The sequence below is a fragment of the Oncorhynchus tshawytscha genome, linkage group LG25 (assembly GCF_018296145.1).
Source record: "Oncorhynchus tshawytscha isolate Ot180627B linkage group LG25, Otsh_v2.0, whole genome shotgun sequence".
Lineage (NCBI taxonomy): Eukaryota > Metazoa > Chordata > Actinopteri > Salmoniformes > Salmonidae > Oncorhynchus > Oncorhynchus tshawytscha.
Genome location: NC_056453.1, coordinates 36,014,248 through 36,036,828, shown reverse-complemented (window position 1 = coordinate 36,036,828; position 22,581 = coordinate 36,014,248). Strand labels below are relative to the sequence as shown.

The following is a 22,581-nucleotide window of genomic DNA, read 5'->3' as shown; positions in this document are numbered from 1 at the left end:
CACATGGAATAGCCTTCATTTCTCAGAACAAGAATAGAACCCACAAATGGTGATGCTCCAGATACTCAACTAGTCTAAAGAAGGCCAGTTGTATTGCTTCTTTAATCAAAATAACAGTTTTCAGGTGTGCTAACATAATTGCAAAAGGTTTTTCTAATGATCAATTAGCCTTTTAAAATTATAAACTTGGATTAGCTAACACAACGTGCCATTGGAACACAGGAATAATGGTTGCTGATAATGGGCCTCTGTACGCCTATGTAGATATTCAATTAAAAATCAGCCATTTCCAGCTACAATAGTCATTTACAACATTAACAATGTCTACACTATATTTCTGATCAATTTGATGTTATTTTAATGGACGAAGAATGAGCTTTTCTTTAAAAAACAAGGACATTTCTAAGTGACCCCAAACTTTTGAACGGTAGTGTTTGTAGATATGCTAGCCTATTAGCCACATTAGGGCTAACTTGCAATCATTGTCCATACTAGTTTAACTGTACTGACATTCCCAGACTTAGTTACATTTGTCCGTTTTCCCCCAAATATTGAGTCAATTGAAACTTAAACAGTACACCCTGAATGGAGGCAGCAAACAATGTACCAGGCCAACTGTGATTAACAACCTCATAGCAGTATTGTTTGGACTACCAAGAAATGTATTGGTGAATTATATTAATCATGCATTGAACTGCATCCATCTATTCTCCAACAATGCCTTAGTGTACGTCATGGAATGTTGAGTCAAAAATAACCTATTTTTAAAACCTAGAAAGTTGCTTTTGTGGTATATTCTAGGAATTTTATATTTTTTGCTGATATTATGATTGTTTGTTTGTTTCATATCTGCAAAGTGGATCATACACGGTCAGTTCCACTTTAAAGTGAATGTAGAAGGAAAAGAAGGACAAAAAATACAATAGTATATCAAAAAGTTGTATACAAGCAGACTATTCCAGGCCAGTCTGCACATTTTAATGGTGTTTCTAGCTTAAACAGTTATAAGAGGTGTAACGTGCAGAAGAAGTATGACAAAGATTTAAAGTCAGGACTCTTGCTTTACAAGTCCCATCTAATAAGTTGATAAACTATTTTGTGTTGTCCTCAATGATTTGAAATGCATTGTCTTCAGATGTGTGGTTGAATTGGAAAATAAATCATCACAAACATCAAAATCCCTCTACTGTGACTCTTAACAAATATACAAAGATTGATGTTGTGTCACAGACAGTTCCATATCAACGTTCTGTTGCCGTGGTGATTTCTAGAATTCAATGAAACTCCTCAGGTTGATGTGCTCTGTGCTAATGTGGGGGGGTGACATTTCATGAGAGAGAGAAAGTGTGTGTGGGTGTGAGATGAGTGGACTGACACGTTTTGAGCCTCTTGTGGACCACGATCTTTCTTCCTCTATCTCACTCTTCTCATTTGCTTGCATTTTCCATTATTCTACCACTCTATCCAATCTGTCCCTCTCCGTTTCCTCCTCTCTACTTTTCTCAATCTTTCTCTCGTTCTCTCCCTTCCTCTGTTTTGACTCCTCTCATGCCACTGGGGTTAATTCCCCATTCACCATGGCTTAAATCAAATTTACTGATAAACTCCTTAAGCAGAAAGTCAGATTTACTATTTATATACCTTACTTTCAGAGGCTTAATCATATATATTTTATTATATTTTCAGTTTTACTCCTTCATTTCAGAAGCTCTACCTCTCACTGTTCTCATACACATTTTAATTTCCACGCCTCCCCAACTCCCCCTCTCTCCTGTTCTTTATGCCATATTTTCTTTCTCCGAAGCCAAACTCAGCTAATAAAGTTCTAATTCAAGCACACAGCTGCTAAGTCCCTCTCTACTTCCATCCTGTTTATCTGTCTCGCTTCTCTGTGTGTGTTGCCTCTTTAAAAAGAACAGCTCAACTTTACTATTTTCACATTTCTATGCCAAGCTAAACCAAGTCAGACCAAGCTGTACTGAATCCACCATAGTTGCTGGAACTGTGCTGGAAAGGACAATCTGTAAATATAATATTATAATCTGCACGGTACAGTTCTGGTTCGCACGATAGTGTCATCTTCCTTTGATTTTTTTTTTTATCAAACCTGTTTGTCCATGGCTGTGACATGGTGTCAAACATTTTAAATTATGTAACGAGAATTGTTAACTCACTATAATGACAACTGGTTTACTGGCCAAGTTATTGTTTTATATTGTTTAAACCTGCCTTGTCTTGGGTTTCCACTAGATGGGCCAGCGGCAAAGTCAAAATGGTCTATATTGTAAAAATGTCTCCATTTTTTTGTTTGTTGTCTTAATTTAAGGTTAGGCATAAGGTTAGCAGTGTGATTAAAGCAAAAATCCACCCTAAAACTATATTATGTTATTTGTTTCATTAGTCCACTGTTGATAAAGTCCGAAAATGTTTTACATGTCAGAAATCAAGTTTAAGATCATACCGGCTGTATTTCTGTATATTGAAAGTTAAACTTTCTTGAAAACTTGATTGCTGACATGCAAAACATTTTCGGACTATATCAACAGTGGACTAATGAAGCAAATACCAAAATATAGTTTTCCTTTAATCACACTTCTAACCTTATGCTTAACCCTAACCTTAAATTCAAATGAAAAAGCACATTTTGGTTTTAATGAATTTTTATGATATAGACAGTTTTTGGGTGGAATTTTCCTTTAAGGTTAGGGTAATATTTACAATCAGATTACAACAAGAGAAGTTACAGAACTAGGCGGGGTTATGACTTTGCCTCTGGCCCAGGTAGTGACAACCAGTCTTGAGTAAAACTGTCTAACTTTCTCTTTTGTTTTCTTGTGTGCACACAAGGCATTTTAAGATTTTCAACAGAGTATGGCAGGTAACTATTAGTATTTTAATACAGAATGAATGTGATATGTTGCTGGGAACAAAAATGTATCTAATGTGTGTGTACTGTATCATAGTATTGTAAAGAGAGAGAATGCACTCACTCCTCTTGCCTAAACAAATGATTGGGTGCTTGGAAGCTGAGGCCAACAAATTATCACATCAAAAGTGAAAAAGGCCAGCACTCACTTGGATTATGTTGCCATGAGAGAAAGTAAAACAAAATTTAAATTGTAATTTATATATTAGTGAGTGCTGGTCTTTTTTGTATTTTGTTGTATCATAGCAACCTGTTCTACTTGTTTTTGTGGTAAATATGTGTGCACCACTCCTATCATCGCTAAAATGAAAGAGTTAAAAAGTGTACAACTTGTTTTTAGTAAAGTAATGAAGTTACTTCGGTCAGCCAGCCATCACACAGCAACATATTCTTGCTTCATGATTGGTTTTCGTTCTCTGAAGTTAAAAGGGAGACGAATATGACAATATTCGGACGGACGACACATTTAAATACTTATAGTATTATGCCGTGTACAGTGCTGTAGCTACGGTATGAGTAGTGATGGGAAACCGAGGCTTTCTGAAGGCTTCGGTTGATTACGCAGAGCTACATTATCTGTCCATAATGCACATTAGTGACATCTGCTGGTCAACAATAAATAGCAGTGTGTGATTGTCAGATATACTTTATTTTTTTTGTCTACTGTCTTCATCAAATCTCTGTGGCGCGGTGGTAAAATCGTTGGCTTTAATGGTCAGTCAATAATCAGTTGTAGTATCATGTTCGCATCTCATGCTTCCCTTTTTTTGCCTTCATGTTTACTAATGTTCAACAACGGAATCTATGCCATTATTTTGGGTGCCATTATCACAGATGCTTATACAATACCAAATAAAACGAATTATTTGAACAGTGCAGAAAGTGTGGTTTCACATTAAACCATTTTCAAAACAGTGTGCCTTCCACGGAATTCGACCTCATACCCTCACGTCCCTGAATGTTCCAGAGTTCCCTTCTCTACCTGCTAAACTACCGGTCAGATAAAATTAACCGTACAAAATGCTTAATATTTTTGTAAGTAGAGGTCGGTGTTAGAAAGCAGCTTGGAATCGAAGAAAGCACCGGAACCACGGCGAAATAAGTGGGATCTCGCATTTTGCAACACACGTTTTGAAAACGCACGTGATCAAACACTTTCTTCTAATAAAGAGATACAGGCATCCATCCACACGCTGCTTCGAATTTATGATGCATTCAAAACAACTGGGAACTCGGAAATTTCTGACTTCAGTGCGTTCAAAACAACTGGGAACTCGGAAAAAACGAGCTCCGACTGGGGAAAATTTGAAGGGTCATCCAACTCGGAATTCCAATTCAGGAACTCTGCCCTCTTTCTAGAGCTCCAACTTTCCGACCAGAAGATCACTGACGTCATGATTTGACCTCGTATTTTTCCGAATTCCCAGTTGTTTGGAACGCGGCATATGCCAATTCCCATCGTGACGTATTTCATTAGGCCGTATGACATCTTCACAGACGCCTCACCAGTGATGCCAATTTAGCATTTTTGTTGCTAGATTTAGCAACTTTTCAGACTACCCTGGCAACTTGTTTTTTCAAATCAGCACCTAGCAACAAATTTAGCTACTTTTAAAAATGTATTTTGAACTTTTAGCAACTTTTGAAACGTGAATCAAACGCTAAAATGCACGCATTTTCCCTCTAAATGACATAAAAAAACGATTTTCTCTGTCACACACTCAGTCACAACACGCGCCTGGCTGCAAAAGTGCATTGTGAGTGACGTCAGCAGAAGGCCTAAGGCAATTAAAGAAAATTGCAAATCATTGTTGGCTGACTGCAGCAGCAGTAGTAGGGGTTCGACGATCCAAACGACGAGCCAAACCCAATGAATATAGTTGGTCACGAATGTTTGATCTTGAACAGAACTTACAACATAAATCAACATGTCTCAAGCAAAACTGTACAGACAAAAGTACAGAGAAGAGTGGGAGTCTGTACCTGAACAAATGTCAAACCATATTTTTTGCCGAGATGGCCAGTCAATTTGACAATTTGAGTAACGTTATTGTGGATTCTACGTAATGATGCAGTTTTACGTTATCACGCAATGACATCACAACTTAATTTCGCAACAAATCAACCTGCCTCTAGTAACTTACCCTGAAAATTAGTTGGCAACACTGCGCCTCGCTCGATCAGTCTTGCCTTGTTACTGAACGGACAAGTGTAGCGTTTCCTTTACGAAAAAAGATTGCAGTTGGAGTGCAGTATAACTGCAGTATGCTACAAATACTGCGTTGTTTTTTACTGCAGTAATTTTGCTTTGTAACTGCATTTTTGTTTAGTTACGTTTTTCTCAACTTGTTTCTCTAACTTTATTGCAAGTCAAGCTAGCTAGCAACCCCCACCTAACAATTATCATCCAAAAAAACGTCATTACCATTAGAGCCTGATCAATAGGAGATTTTAGGGAGGCAAAAGTCACCGATTACGATATATCTGCCAATATATGGGTTTTTAGAAGTGGAATGACAAACAAACAAAATATCTCACAAATTGTGCTCCAAAGGACTAACAGATACTCTAAATTATGATTTCTTCAATAATGATTCAAATGTATATTATTTAAGAACATTGTAGTGACTAAATGTTACAATTAACATTATTCAAGAACACTATTTAAGAACATGATAACCACCGAAAAGCAATTATATCCTCTATAAATACGAAAGTACAGTTGAAGTCAGAAGTTTACAATACACTTAGGTTGGAGGCATTAAAACTTGTTTTTCAACCACTCCACAAATGTATTGTTAACTAACTTTAGTTTTGGCAAGTTGGTTAGGACATCTACTTTGTGCTTGACACAAGTAATTTTTCCAACAATTCTTTACAGATTATTTCACATATAATTCACTGTATCACAATTCCAGTGGGTCAGAAGTTTACATACACTAAGTTGACTGTGCCTTTAAACAACGTGGAAAATTCCAGAAAATTATGTCATGCCTTTAGAAGCTTCTGATAGGCGAATTGACTTCTGATGGGCGAATTGACTTCTGATGGGCGAATTGACATAATAGAACTGTTTGGCCATAATGACCATCGTTATATTTGGAGGAAAAAGGGGGAGGTTTGCAAGCCGAAGAACACCATCCCAACCGTGAAACACAGGGGTGGCAGCCTCATGCTGTGGGGGTGCTTTGCTGCAGGAGGGACTGATGCACTTCACAAAATAGATGCCATCATGAGGAAAGGAAAATGATGTGGATATATTGAAGCAACATCTCAAGACATCAGTCAGGAAGTTAAAGCTTGGTCGCAAATGGGTCTTCCAAATGGACAATGACCCCAAGCATATGTAACGGATGTGAAATGGCTGGCTAGTTAGCGGTGGTGTATTCAATCGAAGACGTCACTTACTCTGAGACCTTGAAGTAGTGGTTCCCCTTGCTCTGAAAGAGCCATGGCTTTTGTGGAGCGATGGGTAACGATGCTTCGAGGGTGACTGTTGATGTGTGCAGAGCGTCCCTGGTTCGCGCCCAGGTCGGGGCGAGGGGACGGGCGTAAAGTCAAAAACTGTGACATTGATGCTGTTGACCCGGATCACTGGTTGCTGCGGAAAAGGAGGAGGTCAAAAGGGGGGTGAGTGTAACGGATGTGAAACGGCTAGCTAGTTAGCGGTGGTGCGCGCTAAATAGCGTTTCAATCGGTGACGTCACTTGCTCTGAGACCTTGAAGTAGTGGTTCCCCTTGCTCTGCAAGGGCCGCGGCTTTTGTGGAGCGATGGGTAACGATGCTTCGTTGTTGACTGTTGTTGATGTGTGCAGAGGGTCCCTGGTTAGCGCCCGAGTATGGGCGAGGGGACGGTCTAAAGTTATACTGTTACACATACTTCCAAAGTTGTGGCAAAATGGCTTAAGGACAACAAAGTCAAGGTATTGGAGTGGCCATCACAAAGCCCTGACCTCAAACCTATAGAAAATTTGTGGGCAGATCTGAAAAAGCGTGTGTGAGCAAGGATGCCTACAAACCCAGTTACACCAGCTCTGTCAGGAGGAATGGGCCAAAATTCACCCAACTTATTGTGGGAAGCTTGTGGAAGGCTACCTGAAACATTTGACCCAAGTTAAACAATTTAAAGGCAATGTTACCAAATACAAGTGTATGTAAACTTCTGACCCACTGGGAATGTGATGAAAGAAACAAAAGCTGAAATAAATCACTCGCTACTATTATTCTGACATTTCACATTCTTAAAATAAAGTGGTGATCCTAACCGACCTAAAACAGGGAATTTTTACTAGGATTAAATGTCAGGAATTGTGAAAAACTGAGCTTAAATGTATTTGGCTAATGTGTCTGACTTCAACTGTAAATATGAAACACTTGTTCATCTTACCTTCTTAGGTACAACTTAAAGATTTGTCATCTATATGATTTAACATTTACACGTTCAATTCTTACTTTTTGTCTCCCTTTACTCAGCTACATATCTTTTTTTATGAGAACAAACTTTTGTCAGTAATGTGGCATCTGCAAAGGACATGAACCGAACATAGCTAGTCGAAGTTAGCTAGTCAATCAAGCAACTCTAGCCCAGATGTTAGTTGCTTTGCAGCTTCTGGTTTCATTTACAAAATAAAAGTCTAGAGGTTGTTTAGAACCTCATTCAAAAATGACATTATATCAGCAGAAGACATAGTATAGGCTTGGGCCTTCAGCAAATGGCTTGTGTGAGAATTATACTATAAAGATACAGAAGAGCCTTGTCTAGAATAACTGCCTGAACTTCAAAATAGACAGTAAATATGATTTAGGCTAGGCCTATTCTGCTATCTAAATATGCCATGCTGTTGTGTGTTATTTAATGGCCATATAATTGCATAATACATTTTTTATAGCCATGTGGATCTATTGTGGTGATCATGTAACCTAATGAATCACACATTTTCATGTATTTGGGAGCCTTTTATTAGCCATTTTGACTGTTGTACTAGTGAATTTCACTCAGTATGTAGACTTGTTATAGCCATTTGCGTGCGCAACCCCATCACGCAGAGTCTATTTCCATATCAATAAATGAGACGAAACAAAATATTGATTGAGTCTTGGCTATAACCTGTCCTGAGCGAAATAGCCAAAGGGTCCCAAATGATCAAGACTATCTATAGCCTATTCTTATTGCCAGATCTGTTTTCCCTATCAGCCACTGCATGTGCTTTTCAACTATTTTGTCTAAAATGTAATTAGAGCCTATATTTAGCCTGTGAGCTAGAGTCTCTTTTTCAGGCAAGCCCTTTAATAAAAACAGTTATAAAACACAAATAGAGTTCTAAAATTATTCGCAAGACACCTGTACCCAAAATGATTGCAATGCCTACAAGTCGAAGGCCTATTTTTTTTATTTAGATCGGCCTAAATGAAACATTGAATTGTTAAAGTGATAGGCTAAATATCTTTGGACAATTTTGATCATTTTGAATACACACATAGATGTCAATAAATAAATAAAGACTGTTCTATTCTTTTTGATTTCGTTCCTATTACAACTCAGACAAATGACTGACTGGATGACATACTGACTGACTGAACTGATAGATACTACTGGTTATGATTCATTATTCCTGGTAGATACTACTGGTTATGATGAATTATTCCTGGTATATACTACCGGTTATGATTCATTATTCCTGGTAGATACTACTGGTTATGATGAATTATTCCTGGTATATACTGCTGGTTATGATTAATTATTCCTGGTAGATACTACTGGTTATGATTCATTATTCCTGGTATATACTACTGGTTATGATGAATTATTCCTGGTATATACTACTGGTTATGATGAATTATTCCTGGTAGATACTACTGGTTATGATTCATTATTCCTGGTAGATACGACTGGTTATGATTCATTATTCCTGGTATATACTACTGGTTATGATGAATTATTCCTGGTATATACTACTGGTTATGATGAATTATTCCTGGTAGATACTACTGGTTATGATTCATTATTCCTGGTAGATACGACTGGTTATGATTCATTATTCCTGGTATATACTACCGGTTATGATTCATTATTCCTGGTAGATACTACTGGTTATGATGAATTATTCCTGGTATATACTACTGGTTATGATTCATTATTCCTGGTAGATACTACTGGTTATGATTCATTATTCCTGGTAGATACTACCGGTTATGATTCATTATTCCTGGTAGATACTACTGGTTATGATTCATTATTCCTGTTATATACTACTGGTTATGATTCATTATTTCTGGTAGATACTACTTACTGGTTATGAGGATGGTACAATATTGAATGAGTCATATTTTGATAAGGTGCATGCATGGGAATGCCCAAGTCACCCAGAGATATGACCGTGCTGTAGAGATACACGTAGAGGACTGAAACTTCACTGTTGTATGCATAATACAGCTAGTGCCATCTACACTTGGGCTGGAAAACAAATCCATTATATTAAAGGGGAAGGGGGGATACCTAGTCAGTTGTACAACTGAATGCCTTCAACATTAGCTACCTGAATGTGAAGTAACTCAACTGAGGAGTAATAGAGAATGGAGACTTTTAACTTGAAAACGTGCAGGATACCGATTTTTTTTATATTTTTTATACTGTGTTATGCTTGTTCTGGTAGCACTCCTCACAGGCTGTTTGGTGTACGTTCCTTTGTTGGTGAGATGAAAATGCCAAAACTCTGAAAAGTATTATTGTACATCAGAGTTACTACACAAGATTTTTTCAGCCTAAAATGTTATTCCGTAGTTGTAACATGGTGTTTGTATGTTCACAGATGAAAGTTAATGTTTACGTTTTTTCTTACGATCCTAAAGATATGTACGTTAAACCTTTTGGCAGGTATCCGGCTCCATAAAACTCCATTGGAATCGTATTAACACCCATTATGTATGTTTCCCTTGCATCATCAATGGACCGTGTAGTGCATTCCTTGTCCCACAATCGTGCAGAATGCACTGCACGGTCCATTGATCTAAATTTGTAGTAATCATGGTCCAATTACCGACCGGGCACACAGGGCATGTGGCCATGGCCACTAACTTCTGGGGCCCCCACCCATTCATTAAATTATAGTTTTTAATCCCGGTGCTGAGTTAATGTGATTTTTTTGAGTAGTGGCTAATTGTATTGCTAATAGGCTGTGTTTGTAGAGTGACTGAGATAAATGAAGCTACAGCAACCAATGTGATAATGGCAGGGGTAATTTTTGCTTGTTTTTGCTGGTCTCTAAATAACATTCTAGAGTTTTTAAATTGTTTAGAAATTCCGTAAAATGAGGTTCAACTTTCTGTCTAGACTTGACAGTTCATGCAGCTTTAGTATTCTGATCATGGAATTCTGAACGTGTCATGCGTCTACACTTCTACCGTGTCCACAGTGTTTCTGGAATCCCTTTTCCCGTGCTATATTCAAATGTCAGTATGCATTCTACAAATGGTGGAACCCTTACGAAAAAAAGATTGCAGTCAGAGCACACTGCAGTATAACTGCAGTTGGAGTGCAGTACACTGCAGTTATTCTGCAATTACCTCGTCAAAAATAGCATAACTCCAGTAAATTTGTATGTATGTATATTTGTATGTATGTGTGTGTGTGTGTATATATATATATATATGATTCTAAATATTGGCTAGCATTTATGAGGCTAACAAAAACGTTCCTCACACGCTAGGAACTTATTTCCTCCAATGTTATAATGAAAAGGTGCCTATCGGTCCCAAAGCCCAAGTTTTCTGGAGACTTGTGGGATGAGCGCTGATGACTTCGCCCACGGTATGTGTTTTCGGTAGCCTGATAGCATCCAGACAGAAGAAATCCACACACAATGCATCCCTAACCACCTCCTGAAATGGTCAGCCAGATCTGAACATAGTCAGACCACAAAGCGACTTTTGAGAGTCTAGACTCTCTTTTCAATGCAATCTTCCTATTCTGAGAGCAGAAGTCGCATGCAAGTCTCCTGGCTACGTCCCTTATGAAAAAAAAGAAGATTGCCGTTAGAGTGCAGTATGCTGAAAATACTGCATCAAAAATAACCGTTTTTTTTACTGCAGTAATTTTGTAGTGTAACTGCAGTTAGAGTGCAGAATAACTGCATTAATTCTGCAATTACTACGTCCAAAATACTACAGTCGACTGCAGTTACTGCACTTTTACTGGCGTTTCAAAACTGCAATCTTTTTTTGTAAGGGGTAGTCTGTTTCTACATGCTCTAGTGCTTAATGCTGATTCAGGCGGCTTCAGGAATTTGTTTGTTACAGAGACTGACGGTATCAAACGTATGATAGTCAATAACCATTCTCTAATAATCATTCTCATGTTCTCTTTCTTTCAATTTGGACAGCCGAAGGATTGAACAGGGAAAGGGGGAACCTTGTGAAGAGATTGAACGAGGCCAACATCAAACGTCTAGTAGATATACTCTTTAGCCAAAACGTGATCAATCAATTTGAGAAGGAAACCATAATGGAGACACATGGGCGGGCAGATAAAGCACGCGTCCTTGTGGACATGACCTATGCCAAAGGTGAACGTGCATCTGACCTCATGATCACCCAACTAAAGGATGTTGACCTCATGCTGTACAATGACATCTTTTTAAAAATGGATTGCCTGGATGGATCTCCAGGTAAGGAAGGATAAAAGTTATTCCAGCCAACACATAGTTATTCCAGCCAACACATAGTTATTCCAGTCCACTGGGTTTACAAAATTAACGTTCCCAAAATTCCCAGGTTTTTGAGAAATCCTGGTTGAAGGATTCCGGATTTCCTGCTTATTCCCTCCTGATTCCAGGAATCTTCCCACCAGATGTTCTGGAAAACATGAACATTTTGGGAAAGTTGTCAGAATTGTGCTACCCTACCTAATGTGTAATTTCAAACTACTGTAATACTGCAGTTGTGACATGCTCTATTTTTCTCTCTGTAGTTTTCAACATGAGATGATGTGAGATGACTGAAGAGGAGAAAATAGCCACCTTTTAATACCACAATCCGGAGCCTGTAGATTTTTCTGTTGTTTATACCTTATCATATCATCCTTTTCAAGGTTAAAAAGCATTCTCAATAAATAATCTACATTGAAGGTGTTGTTTTTGTCATTTTTGTTTTTGTTGTTTTTGTCCCTTCCTCTGTTTTTGTCCTCTCCTGCCACTGTGGTTAATTCCCCATTCACCATGGCTTAAATCATTTTACTGATAAACTCCTTAAACAGAAAGTCAGATTTACTATTTATATACCTTCTTTTCAGAGGCTTATATATATAGACGTATACCTTCTTTTCAGAAACTCTTGCTCCTTGGTTCTGCAGATATCATTGGCATATCCTGTAATGCTCTCTCTCTCAGCATATCCTGTTTTCCTCTCTCTGTGGCCAAACTTAGTGAATGAAGCTCTGATTCAAGCACACAGCTGTGCTTTAAAACCCTCTCTCCCTCTTGTGTCCCATTTTGCCCCTACTCTTCATCTCTCTTCTTTCTCTTCCTCTCTTGTCTACCCACATAATTTTCTGTCTCTCTCTCTGCCCTTGTATACTCTCACATCTTTGCACTCTCGCTCTGTCTCTCTCTCTCTCACTTTCATTGCTATGATGTAGAGTTAAAAAGGTCCTTTAGCCTGTCATCACGTCATTCACCATTCAGAGGTAAAGCTCTATAAATCTGTCATCACTAGTTACCACAGCCACAAAGTCATAAACCCCTTCCATTTCTACAATTGTTCCTCTTAAAATTTGAATTTAAACGCGACCCCTACCTTAACCACACTGCTAACTTTATGCCTAACACTAACCTTAAATTAAGATAAAAAAGCTAATGTTTCCAATGTTGACTTTGTGACTGTGGTAACTAGTGGACACTATAAACTGAGTACACAAAATATTATCCAAGACAGACTGACCAGGTGAATCCAGGTGAAAGCTATGATCCCTGATTGATGTCACTTGTTAAATCAAATCCACTTCAGACATTGTAGATGAAGGGGAGGAGACAGGTTAAATCATTATTTTTAAGCCTTGAGACACGAATTGTGTGTGTGCCATTCATGGGCAAGACAACATATTTAAGTTCCTTTGAACAGGGTATGGTAGAAATGCAACGCTGCTGGTTTCCCATGCTTCCCATGTGTATCAAGAATGGTCCACCACCAAAAGGACATCCAGGCAACTTGACCGTTGCCACAGCTGTGGGAAGCATTGGAGTCAACATGGGCAGCAAGAGTGCTTGTGTGTGTGCATGTGTGACTTCTGGGGGTGGAGCTTAGCGAATATCGGAATAGCAAAACTTCTGATTGGCTGCCCAGTAGCAAGTATTACTAAACCACGCCTTGTTTCACCACAGTTCTGAGTCAATTCACAGCCGTTACACGTCATTTTAAGATAGAAAGTCGACAAAAAGTCGACAAAAAGTCAACCTCTAAATATATATATATATATCTGAGCGCTCCAATTAATTGTTGCTACGTGAGCAGCAATTTGTAAAGTTTTTGAAAGGATTCGTAGTTTACAGAAAGGCTACATGATGGTTCTGAAGTCGGCAGACGGAGTGGGTAAGTAGCACCAGACTTAATTAGCCAATGCAATTTGATGTAGGACTTAGCTTTATAAACAGTTAATACCTGTATGCTATTTATTTTTCATCCAAGTTATTGCTACCTTGTTTCTGTTGGCTATTAGTAACATGTTTTCGCAGTGCCTTTTACGGTTGACTGGCTAAAATAACTTACCCAACCTGCAATAGCGCAACAGGTCTTCATATGTTAATTTCCAGACGACCTTAGAACAAAAGGTTCATTTAGCGGACTGAGTTGAGGCCATGCAGCGGTGTGTGCACTGTGTATCACTGAAATCATAATGCGTGTGTGTCTACGATACATCGTTCCTACATCAGCCGAAGACGTAAGATGCGTTTTCTAAAACACCATGCAGCGAGAGTGTTTGCTAAGGTCATTGTTGAGGCATGTGTCGATACTAATTGGATCAAAAGAAAAGCAGTGCTGCTCCGATCAGCATTCTCCATTCAAATCTTACCACAAAGAGCAACTGAAGGCAATAAAAGTACTTAGTTTATGTTCGTATTCCTATCTTTATTTATTATTGTTGCATTGTCGAAAAGGAACCTGCAAGTAAGCATTTAGTTGGACGATGTATTCCATGCCTATCCAGAACATACGAATAATAAACTTAAACAACTTCTCTGGTAGAAAACAGCAGTTGTGGACTCAAGTCACATGACAAATGTGAATAATTTAGACTTGAAAATAAAATGACTTGATTTGAGATTGACTTGAAATTACAAATAATTTGTAGTCTGCAAATTGACTGCAAGACTTCCAAACAGATACAATATTTGACTAAAACATAATAATTTCAAACCTTGCATACATTTGCAGGGTTTCTTCTGGATCAAAATGTGTCTTAGGTGGTGGGGGCGTGGCAGTCGGCATGGCCAACAGTGCTGTCGCCAACTGAACATTTTAAAAGCCATCCTGTTGGCGGCAGTGACAAAAGCATCCAGTTTTAGAGCTCATTTCCTGCAATTATACACATTTTGCAGTGAGGCTGAGAGAGAAATGCTAATTTATGCCTGGATTCACCTAGCCAGTCTATGTCATGGAAGGAGCAAGTGTTGTTGGGGGGGGATAAAATCACGGGCTGCCAGTTGGGGGAATCCTGGGGTACGTGGCTTAATCTACACACAGCCAGAGACAGTAGCCACAGCATCGCCCTTGGAAAAGAAGAAAAAACACTGCAACAGATTGGCTAGTGAAACGCACACTCTGCACTCTGATTGGACCTTCAAACTGTCAATCAACACAGGTCGGTTGAGCTAGCGAACAGATTGTTGATTTGCTGTACAGATATAGGATCGGGTGCAGTGCAAACGTCAAATTGTAGAAAGAGAGGATTGCCATAATAAATATGCAGCTCCCTTTTCGAGCTTGTCTCATCGCTGCAACTCCCCAATGGGCTCCTCCAAAACATGACCCACAAAACCCGGAAGCCAGCCGCACCAATGTGTCAGAGGAAACGCGTTAAACTCATGACCAAGGTCAGCCTGCAGGTGCCCGTCCCACCACAAGGAGTCACCAGAGTGAAGTATTTGAAATATTTGCTTTTGCTTTCACACGTTTCTAATACTACAATAATTGCTAGCGTTTCATAATTCCATTACCTTACTGTTTATTGCAACACGTAGACATTTCTGTTTCTTCTTGTTTGAAACGAATGATCCACTCCAATTTGCATACCACCCAAACAGATCCACAGATAATGCAATTTCAATCGCACTCCACACTGCCCTTTCCCACCTGGACAAAAGGAACACCTATGTGAGAATGCTGTTCATTGACTACAGCTCAGCGTTCAACACTATAGTGCCCACAAAGCTCATCCTTAAGCTAAGGACCCTGGGACTAAACACCTCCCTCTGCAACTGGATCCTGGACTTCCTGGCGGGCTGTCCACAGGTGTTGTTACCTACCCTTACCACATCTGTCACGCTGATCCTCAACACCGGTGCCCCTCAGGGGTGCGTGCTTAGTCCCCACCTGTACTCCCTGTTCACCCACGACTGTGTGGCCAAGCACGACTCCAACGCCATCAAGTTTGCTGAAGACACAACGGTGGTAGGCCTGATCACCGACAACGTTGAGACAGCCTATAGGGAGGAGGTCAGATACCTGGCAGTGTGGTGCCAGGACAAAAACCTCTCCCTCAATGTGAGCAAGACAAAGGAGATGATCGTGGACTACAGGAAAAGGAGGGCCGAACAGGCCCACATTAACATTGACGGGGCTGGAGCGTGTCGAGAGCTTCAAGTTCCTTGGTGTCCACATCACCAACAAACGATCATGGTTTAAACACACCAAGACAGTTGTGAAGAGGGCACAACAACACCTTTTCCCCCTCAGGAGACTGAAAAGATTTGACATGGGTCCTGAGATCCTCAAAGTTCTACAGCTGCACCATCGAGAGCATCCTGACAGGTTGCTATAGAAGGTAGTGTATACTTTTTTCATTTAACTCTTATTTTACCGGGTAAGTTGACTGAGAACACTATCATTTACAGCAACGACCTGGGGTATATGGCCCAATACATCACTGGGGCCAAGCTTCCTGCCATCCAGGATCTATATACTAGGCGTTGTCAGAGGAAGGCCCAAAAAACAGTCAGACTCCAGCCCAAATCATAGACTGTTCTCTCTGCTACCGCACGGCAAGCGCTACCGGAGCGCCAAGTCTAGGTCCAAAAGGCTCCTTTAACAGCTTCTAATCCCAAGCTATAAGACTGCTGAACAATTAATCAAATGGCCACCCAGACTATTTACATTGCCCCCCCCCCATAATCCTTGACTCGGTATCGGTATCCCCTGTATATACGCTACCTGTCAAATTTTTTGATCACCTACTCATTCAGGGGGTTTTCTTAACTTTTACTATTTTCTGCGTTGTAGAATAATAGTGAAGTCATCAAAACTATGAAATAACACATGGAATCATGTAGTAACCAAGAAAGTGTTAAACAAATCAAAATATATTTGGGATTCTTCAAATAGCAACCCTTTGTGTTGATGATAGCTTTGCACGCTCTTGGCATTCTCTCAACAAGCTTCATGAGGTAGTCACCTGGAATGCATTTCAGTTAACAGGTGTGCCTTTAAAAAAAAAGTTAATTTGAGGAATTTCTTTCCTTCTTAATGCGTCTGAGCCAATCGGTTGTATTGTGACGAGGTACGGGTGGTATATAGAAGATAGCCCTATATGGCAAGAACAGCTCAAATAAGCAAAGAGAAACAAAAGTCCATTACTTTAAGACATTTTAAGGAACTTTGAAAGTTTCTTCAAGTGCAGTTGCAAAAACTATGATGAAACTAGCTCTCATGAGGACTGCCACAGGAAAGGAAAACCCAGAGTTACCTCTGCTGCAGCGAATAAGTTCATTAGAGTTACCAGCCTCAGAAAGTGCAGCCCAAGTAAATGCTTCAGAGTTCAAGCAACAGACACATCTCAACATCAACTGTTCAGAGGACACTGTGTGAATCAGGCCTTCATGGTCAAATTGCTGCAAAGAAACCACTACTGAAGGACACCGATAAGAAAAAGAGACTTGCTTGGGCCAAGAAACATGAACAATGGACATTAAACGGTTGGAAAAGCATTCCTCATGAAGCTGGATGAGAGAATGCCAAGAGTGTGCAAAGCTGTCATCAAGGCAAAGGGTGGCTACTTTGAAGAATTACTTTAAAATGTATTTGGATTTATTTTTAACTTTTTTGGTTACTACATGATTCCATATGTGTCATTTCATAGTGTTGACGACCCTTGAATGAGTAGGTTTGTCCAACTGTCTGTCATGTGCGCACGGGCAAAATGGATCATGCTGCAGGCAGCATAGAGAAGAAAAGTACATGTTTAAAGCTGATAATTGATCGCATGGTGCAAGAATGAATGCAATTAATTGAATGTTATGATGGACACAGCTTTGTAGAAACAAAAACATACACAACCTCTGCTCAACAAACTGTAGAACAAATCGTTTGAGTATTGATCCTATTCCGGCCTCTATTAGAAAAGGGGACCGTCTTAAACAGTTAAACCAAAGGGAAAGTTTTTGGATTTACAAACTACAGGCCACTAAATACCCTGGTTTAAATGAAGATATGGATTTACAAACTACAGGCCACTAAGTACCCTGGTTTAAATGAAGATATGGATTTCTCACCCTTCCTGTAGGTTTGTGATAGGTCCATTTGCTGTCATCTAGTGGACATTTTGCTCTATTGCCCTCAGCTATGGTTAGACTGTTGTTGTTCATGTTTTGCTGTGTACTATGGTATATTTAGCTTTCTTATTCTTGACACTTCTCCCAGTCATATTTAAGGTTAGAACTACCTTTTAGTGTTCTGATACTTCTAGTTTGGAGTTGTATTTTTATGATAACATAGCTACAGTATTTCAATGTGTATAGTATTGCTTACTAGGTGTGCCCAATCAATTGTGTAACCACTCCCTCTTCCAATTAGGGCTAATTGAAAAGCTGTTTAAAAGAGAACCTTGTATTCTTTTTTTGTACTCCCTGACGAAGGCCATGCAGCCGAAACGCGTCGTTTAAAAAAAAAAAAAACGTTGTTTCTATTGAACATGTCATACTAATAAAGGCATTTTAATCAATTATATGAAGAGTGCCTTGGTCCTCCTTTCTTTTTGATGACCAATTTACCCCTTTTACCAAAGAGCACCTTCTATCTACCAAAGTTTACTATTGTGTACCTTAGTAGCGCTTCCCTTCCTCTTTCTAAATCGTTTGGAGTGCTGCAGTTCTCAAACGATATTGTGCTTATCACTCTCATGGCTATCAAGCAATGCATTCCGCCAAAATAGTCATTCACAATCTAATCCGAGTGCTGCCACAACTAGATCTTGTTTCAAAGTACCAATAAATAATCTTATCTATATGCCTAGCAATCAAAAGTTTTAAAATCACGCTTTTACAAGTCTGTCACAAATGTCAGCTCCAATAAGCCCCTTATGGTGAACTACATGTGAACGAGAGGCTTGTAGAATCATGACTATTTCGAGTCATCGTTCGCCGATATGGGGTCCTGTGTGCCCAGGGCATAACTGACTCAAATTAACTTAATGAGTAGAAAGATTCATTAGCAGTAAAACATTGAAATCAGCCCTAGCCTTATCAGGAAGCCAATATAGAGAGACTAGCACTGGAGTAACATGACCAAATTTTGGGGTTCTAGTCAGAATTCTAGCAGCTGTGTTTCAGCACTAACTGACGTTTTATTTGGTGCTTTATCCGGGTATCCGGAGACTAGAGCACTTCAGTAGTCTAATCTAGAAGTGACAAAAGCATGGATGATCTTTTCTGCATAATTTTTGGACAAAAAGGTTCTGATTTGTGCAATGTTACGAAGATGGGGGGGAAAAAGCTATTGATATGTTCGTCAAAGAGATCAATGTCTAGAGAAACGGTGAGGTCTTTCAGTTTTTTTTTTTCAGATGACTGTACAACCATACCGATTTAATTGGCAAATCCAACAGCAGAACATTTTGTTTCTTGGGACCTAGAACTAGCATCTCTGTTTTGTCTGAGTTTCAAAGTAAAAAATGTGCCTTCATCTCTCCTTATGTCTGAAAGACAGGCTTCCAGGGTAGGCAATTTTGGGGCTTCATCATGTTTCATCGAAATATACAGCTGTGTGTCGTCCGAATAGCAGTGAAAGTTGAGTGTGTTTCCGAATGACATCACCAAGAGGTAGAATATATAGTGAAAACAATAGTGGTCCTAAAATGGAACCTTGAGGAACGGTGACACTTACAATTGATTTACAAGCATTTCGCCACACTCGCATTAACATCTGCTAACCATGTATGTGACAAATAAAATTTGATTTGATTTTTGATTTGTCAGAGGACAAACCATCCACAGAGGTGATCTTTCCGACAGATAAGATCTAAACCAGGCAATAACTTGTCCTTGTAGACCAATTAGGGTTTCTAATCTCTCCAAAATAATGTGGTGATGGATGGTGTCAAAGCAGCACTACGGTCTAGGAGCACGAGGACAGATGTAGAGCCTTGGTCTGATGCCATTAAAAGGTAATTTACCACCTTCACGAGTGCCGTCTCAGTGCTATGATGGGGTCTAAAACCAGACTGAAGCATTTCATATACATTATTTGTCTTCAGGAAAGCAGTGAGTTGCTGCGCAACAGCTTTTACATTCTTTTTGAGGGGAATGGGAGATTCGATAGGCCAACTTTTTTTCTTGTGTGTTATTATTTACAAATATTTTCTGGGTCAAGGTTTGGCTTTTTCAAGAGGCTTTATTACTGCCACTAAAAAAGTGAGTTTGGTACACAGTATAATGCTTGACAGTTTAGAGGCAATGACTATTTCCATGAATCTGTCGATACAGGATTAAAAAAACTTGAGCATCTCTATTGATCCAGGGCCTGGCAGTTCTGTGCTTCTTGTTAATCCAGCCGCTTTGTCAGATTTCAAAAAGGCTTTACGGTGAAAGCAATACCATACGATTATCTGAGGCACCCTGCATACAAAACCATGAAAAACATTTTCCAACCAAACAGATGCATAACGAAAGTCAGAAATAGCAATAAAATTAAATCGCTTACCTTTGAAGATCTTCATCTTTTTGCAATCCCAAATGTCTGTTACACAATGAGTGGTCGTTTTGTTCGATAAAGTCCTTCTTTATGTCCCAAAATGTCCATTTATTTGGCGCGTTTGATTCAGAAATACACCGGTTCCAACTCACACAACATGCCTACAAAGTATCTAATAAGTTACATGTAAACTTGGTCCAAACATTTCAAACAATGTTTCTAATCCAACCTCAGGTACCCTAAAATGTAAATAATCGATACAATTTAAAATGGAATAATTTGTTTCCAATACCAAAGAAAAACAACGAGGAGCGCACTCCTGTTCACACGCACCAAAAGACTAGAGTCCTTCTGAGTGACACATGGAAAATATAGGTCTACTTCTTCATTTCTCAAAAGAAAAACATCGAACAATTTCTAAAGACTGTTGACATCTAGTGGAAGCCATAGGAACTGCAATTTGGATCCTAATAAATTGGGTTTCCAATAGAAAAGTGTCGGAATATCCAATGACCACACTTTTTAGCCCCCTGGATGGATTGTCCTCGGTGTTTTGCCTGCCAAATCAGTTCTGTTATACTCAGACATTATCGTAACAGTTTTAGAAACTTTAGAGTGTTCTCTATCCAAATCTACCAATTATATGCATATCCTGGCTTCTGGACCTGAGTAACATGCAGTTTACTTTGGGCACGCTTTTAATCCGGATGTCAAAATACTGCCCACTAGCCTTAAGAAGTTGATGCTTTTGGGAAACTGGGATCAGGTCTGTGCAGAGTATCTTTGCATCAACTTAGTATCAGTAACAGAAACTGTAGCTAATGGACTCGCAGCAGTCCAACCCGGAAGCACACATTGAGTAATACTTACTGAGGTTTATGTACTGTAGCATCTCTTAGAGGACAAGTTGTTTGTTGCCTGATTCAAAAAAAGAAAAGTGAAATAATTGGACAGAGTGCCCCTTGTTGCATAATGGTTTGTTTATCATTAAGTCAGAGATCATATTCAGTGCTGGAGGTCATTGGTGTACAGTCCGACAGTCATGAGTACACATACCTAGGGCTATGTGTGAGAGTCCACGGGGTGGAGACTGTGTATAATGCTTGGAGGGAAAGAGGGAGGAGTTGCGGGAGAGGGTTCCCCCCCCCCCCTGTCAGGTCAGTGATTTCTCAACAAATGGTAGAGTGATTGAGCTGAACACTCCTGGTTCACACACACTTGCTCTCTCGTGCTCTTCCTCACACCCTCTGTGGTGTGGTGGAGCAGCTAGCCTGTTACCTTGCTCGCTCTCTCATTACAAGTTTGTAGTAGTGATGTGAAAGACAGATGGTAAGCTTGGCAGGTAATTAAGGGTTAAGGACAGTCCCTGGTTGCAGGGGAGAGGGGGGCAGTGTTGGTTATTTTAGTATTGCACCACGGGATTGGAGGGCTCAGAGGGACTGGGATTGTCTGGGTTATACTGCTTGGCTGGACTGGGGTACTGGTGGGTTGCACTGGGGCAGAAGAACCAGACTGGTCTGCTGTATTGGGAGAGAAGTCTGGACTATATTATTGAGAGACTACTACTGCCAGACTGGATTAGACAAAGACTGGACTTTATTTTTTTTGAGCTGGAGTTTTTCTGGGCTGGACTGGGTGAGAAGTGTCTGGTACTGGACCTGGGAAATTCATTCTACAGGTACAGTAGACAAGACTGGAGACTGTGTGTGTGAGTGGGCTCTGTGGAGACTGGTAGACGGACTAAAGGGTGAAGCAAGTGTTCTGGACCTGTGTTATACTGGTAACAGTGGAAGGACTGGGAGAGACAAACTCGCTCAGGTAGGAACACTACACGCTGTGTGTCTACCCCTTTTCCCGCTCATATTATCGTCACACTGCTAGGAAACAGCCACCTCTTGACATCAGGAAACACACAGCAAAAATATAGTACATGCTGTATCAGCTGATAACGCAATGTGTGTGTGTGTTAAGGTCTGATTGAGAGATGCAACAGTAACTGCATGCTCTTATCAGTGCGTGGGCAGAACAGTGCATGCGTGTTTGGGTGGACAAGACTACACAATGTAACCAAACTATCCCTCCCAAGCCTTCTCAATACCCACCAGAAACATTGAACTGATGTCATATACTGGTAGCTAGTTTTAACAAATGTATCAGGTCAATGCTGATTGGTAAAATATCCACAATACAAAAGATGATTCTTTGTTGTTTTAAATGTGTTTATTGATAGAAGTAAAAGGAGCCATTTAGACTCCAAGTGGCCTTAACATAGACTCTTTACCATTACAGCACTAGTTAACCCATTGATTACAGCACTAGTTAACCCATTACAGAATTCATGGTGTTGTCACAGATACACCTTTCACCACATTTTTCCGCCAACTTTAGCATCCCACCTTCTTTGTGTCCGCTTTCTTTTATATATGAAAGGTATTGCTGGCAACAAAGCCATGCACGACCTAGTCATGATTGACGTAAATTCC

At 39.7% G+C, this 22,581-nt stretch overlaps 1 protein-coding gene across 7 annotated transcripts in view; it reads left to right on the top strand.

Annotated features, from left to right (window-relative positions):
* cyth1b (cytohesin 1b) overlaps positions 1-22,581 on the top strand; it is a 52,399-nt gene that overhangs the window by 4,687 nt on the left and 25,131 nt on the right. For 2 of the 7 annotated variants that reach the window (XM_024396005.2, XM_024396008.2), the window contains exon 1: positions 21,303-21,916. The exons of 2 other annotated variants lie outside the window; for them this stretch is intronic. Coding sequence is in view for 1 of the 5 variants with exons in the window: in XM_024396003.2 (XP_024251771.1) it covers positions 13,477-13,507 (31 nt within the window). In the remaining 4 variants the exon portion in view is untranslated. Of the gene's footprint in view, positions 1-13,280; positions 13,508-21,302; positions 21,917-22,581 lie in introns of those variants that run through there. 3 more of the 7 variants (XM_024396003.2, XM_042306283.1, XM_024396006.2) reach the window with 3 other exon arrangements.